General features: G+C 35.1%; 1 protein-coding gene across 1 annotated transcript; it reads left to right on the forward strand.

Moving 5' to 3' along the window:
* The first annotated feature begins 1,632 nt into the window (after nt 1-1,632).
* Nucleotides 1,633-2,673, forward strand: LOC122317860. The gene has a single exon (XM_043134903.1). It carries the CDS (start codon nt 1,778-1,780, stop codon nt 2,351-2,353), a length of 576 nt encoding a protein of 191 aa, XP_042990837.1. The 5' UTR covers nt 1,633-1,777; the 3' UTR covers nt 2,354-2,673.
* The last annotated feature ends 834 nt before the right edge of the window (nt 2,674-3,507 follow it).

A 3,507-nucleotide genomic window follows, 5' to 3' on the forward strand; every position in this document is an offset into this window, starting at 1 on the left:
ACTAATAGTATTAGCATATTATTACTAATATATATTATATATATCACAATATAATTATATAAGTATTAAACAAAATGTCATTGAATAAAAAAAAAAAAAAAGGAAAATGCTGGACCAAACGAACTGATCGGATCGGACTATCTTGAATGAGACCAGACTGACCTAGTCCTTAGGAAGTTCGGTCTGGTCCAAGGTAGGAAAATCCTAGACCGAATAGGTTTGGTCCAGTCCAGTCCAGTCCACAAAAGCTCATAAGACCGGACTGGACCGAACTCCCCCTTAATCCCTTCTATGAATCATACTTTTATAACACTCATTTCTAAAGTTGAAGAACCAAGAGTAACCAATGATTGTAGGCCAATTAGTCTTTGTAATGGAGTTTACAAGACCATGTCAAAGGTGTTGGCAAATAGGTTAAAAAAACTACTGAATGCAGTAACATCATCCAAATAAGAGTTAGGTCTACTATTAAAAAATTAAATTTCTTTTCAATGAATCTTATATTTATTCATTTTTTTTCAAAATAATTATACAATACTTACACACTTACAACAACTATAAGTATCATTTTTCATATCAAATTAATTTTAAAAATACCTTACTAAAACACTCAAGCCTGAGATTCAGAATAATACATACGTGAAACATCAATTTGTGCCGACGTGGCGGTTTCTAGCCATTTACTAATGGAAGACTAATGAAATAATTGATTTAATGAAAGTTTAAAACAAATAGAAAAAAAATCTAAAAATTAGTAAATTTTATTATATTTTGCATAAACTTAAGCAAAAAATATATTTAATTAAGTAGACCTGTAGAAAAAGGATAATGCTAGTTTGCTTCTATTAAATTGGCATTAGAGAGCACGTCTAGCGGTAGATATTGGACGGTAGAGTAAGTAGGAGAGTCCTACTAATAAATTGCATTCTTTATTAGGCAAAAGCACTAGGACGTGTTTGGTTATTGATATCAATTCAATTCATTTTAAATTAATTACTGATGAGATTTAATATTTTTTTAATTTTTTATAAAAATTTATATTTATTTTATATATTTAAATATATATCTCAATATATTTATATTTAAATATATTTTAATAAAATTTATAAATTATTACTTTCCAAATATCAATTCAAATCCTATAAAATTATCTCGGAGTATATATAAGTAAAGAGTAATATTACATACAGTCATTTTTGCGTATTCCCTGCGCACTCCACTGATATGATTGGTTGGATTAATTTTTTTTTAATACACAATCAATCATATCACTAGAGTGCACAAAAGAGTCCGCAAAATGACTGTACATAGAATTTTCCATAAGGTAAAACCCAATCCATTACACAGTTACTTTATCAAGCATCCAGATCCTGGCCCGTTTTGCTACGAGTTACGTTATAGCCAATTCATCTTGGTCGTTGGATCTTCAAGTCTTGAAATCCCCAGAAATCAACGATACAAAATCGAACGAATGCCACGTGCCAAATCTAAGAACTCTTAAAAGGCAAAACTAGCCGTTACAATTTTCTCGAGTGCGGGTCCCTTGACTTTGCCGCAACGGCCTTATTTTGTCCTCTCAAGGAATATGGCCGTTACGCTCGCAAGCTTCTCGCTCTATATCTTCCCCTTCACCTCCTTACTTCTCTTCAAACAAAATCAGCTCAAAATCTGCCATTTCTGCTTCGAGAACTTAAATTCCAAAGTAGCCACTTGCTCAAATCCTGGTTTTGCTCTATACTTTGTCTGAGGTTTTTGCTGATTTTTGAGAAGTCCTCAAATGGGTCTCTCCATGAACACCACCCCACCAAGCTCTGTGGCTGAATCCCATTACCACACCCACAAGGTCTTCCTCTTTTGCAACTACATTCTACTTGGTGCAGCCTCCAGTTGCATCTTCCTCACCCTCTCGCTCCGCCTTTTCCCCTCCATAAGCGGGTTCTTTCTAATCCTCCTCCACATCCTCACCATTGCGGGGGCGGTCTTCGGCTGCGCAGCGGCCTCATCGGGGGGGACTAGCAGGTGGTATGCAGCTCACATGGTTGCCACTGTGCTGACAGCGATATTTCAAGGATCGGTCTCGGTGCTGATCTTCACAAGGACAGGGGATTTTCTCGGGCAGTTGAAGTCCTATGTGAGGGAAGAGGACGGCGCTGTGATACTGAAGTTGGCTGGCGGGTTGTGCGTGTTGATCTTTTGCTTGGAGTGGGTGATCTTGACACTTGCATTTTTCCTCAAATACTATGCTTATGTTGAGCGTGATGGTGTTGGGGCTAACGGCTATGCTATGAGGAGGAGTGCTAAAGTGCAGCAAGAGGAGGACTTGAAGGACTGGCCATGGCCTTTCCAAGTCTAAACAGATCGTTTTTCGTGCTGACCGGTGATGATATTGAGTTATTGGAGTTCTCTATTTAATTTTTAAGCGTTTTTTTTTCCCATTCTATTTTGCTTTTACCCCATATGATGATGATTATATATTGGGGGGTTTTGGGTGTATTTAATTAATTAATTTATTTACTGTTCTCATTAAGATTAGCTATTTTCTCATTGAATTTCATGTTGTGTGGCCAAAACAGCTGTTTGGGTTCAATCGCAGAGAAGAAAATCTGTTGTAAACTTGGGCGTTGGGGGACATTGAAAGATTTTTCTGTTCAATTGATTGTTTCATTCCTTGTATTCTGTTTCATTCCTTGTATTTTGTTTCATTCCTCAATATCCAAAATCCATTATCATCTCATTCATTGCAATATTTTATATTAAACAGTCAGTAACAGCTCGAACAACATCTGATCCTATACGACGAGAAAAATCAAGCGATTTGATTTGTCGGTGGCATCAAGTTTTCATTCTCATTTTTAAAATCATAAAAAATATAGTCTGAACTATATACTAAAAGACAAAAATACCACCACCGACACAATTCTCACACCTTTTCTACATATAAAAAGCTCACACGTCTTGACATGCTTGTAGCGTATTAATTTTAAACGATAATCAAATAATCATATTTATATATATATATATATATATATATATTCTCTCTCCTTTTCAACACATGGTAGGACTAAGCAGGCTGGCTACCAACAAACATTCCTCTTCCATTGCTTTTAACCAGTGCACCATGATTGTGTGTTCCCTATGTAAAAATCATCTCATTTTTTTATGATTATTTTATCATGACTTAATTTATTTCGAAAGTTGCAAGAATGCCTTTAAGCTTTTTATACCTTAAACAGAGGAGGATGCTTTTTCTCCTCATAGTCACAGGGAAGGAATGGAATATATACACAGAGAGCTCGCAAAAGGAGAGATGTGATGACCATAAGAAAATAAAATAGCACATTTGTCACATATATTATTTATCTAAAAATAATCAATTCATAAACGTTGTTTTGAATTTTTTTTCTATTAATTAATTATAAATGCCACAACATTTCGGGTTAGCCCAGCCCATCTTTGATATATTTATTTGTGGGTAATATTCATAGATGACGACATCCTCCTCATATA

Source organism: Carya illinoinensis, chromosome 8, assembly GCF_018687715.1.
Source record: "Carya illinoinensis cultivar Pawnee chromosome 8, C.illinoinensisPawnee_v1, whole genome shotgun sequence".
Classification (NCBI taxonomy): domain Eukaryota; kingdom Viridiplantae; phylum Streptophyta; class Magnoliopsida; order Fagales; family Juglandaceae; genus Carya; species Carya illinoinensis.

Bases quoted from the DNA above. Each gene is read 5' to 3' on its own strand.
- LOC122317860 (XM_043134903.1), top strand. From the start codon at position 1,778: ATGGGTCTCTCCATGAACACCACCCCACCAAGCTCTGTGGCTGAATCC.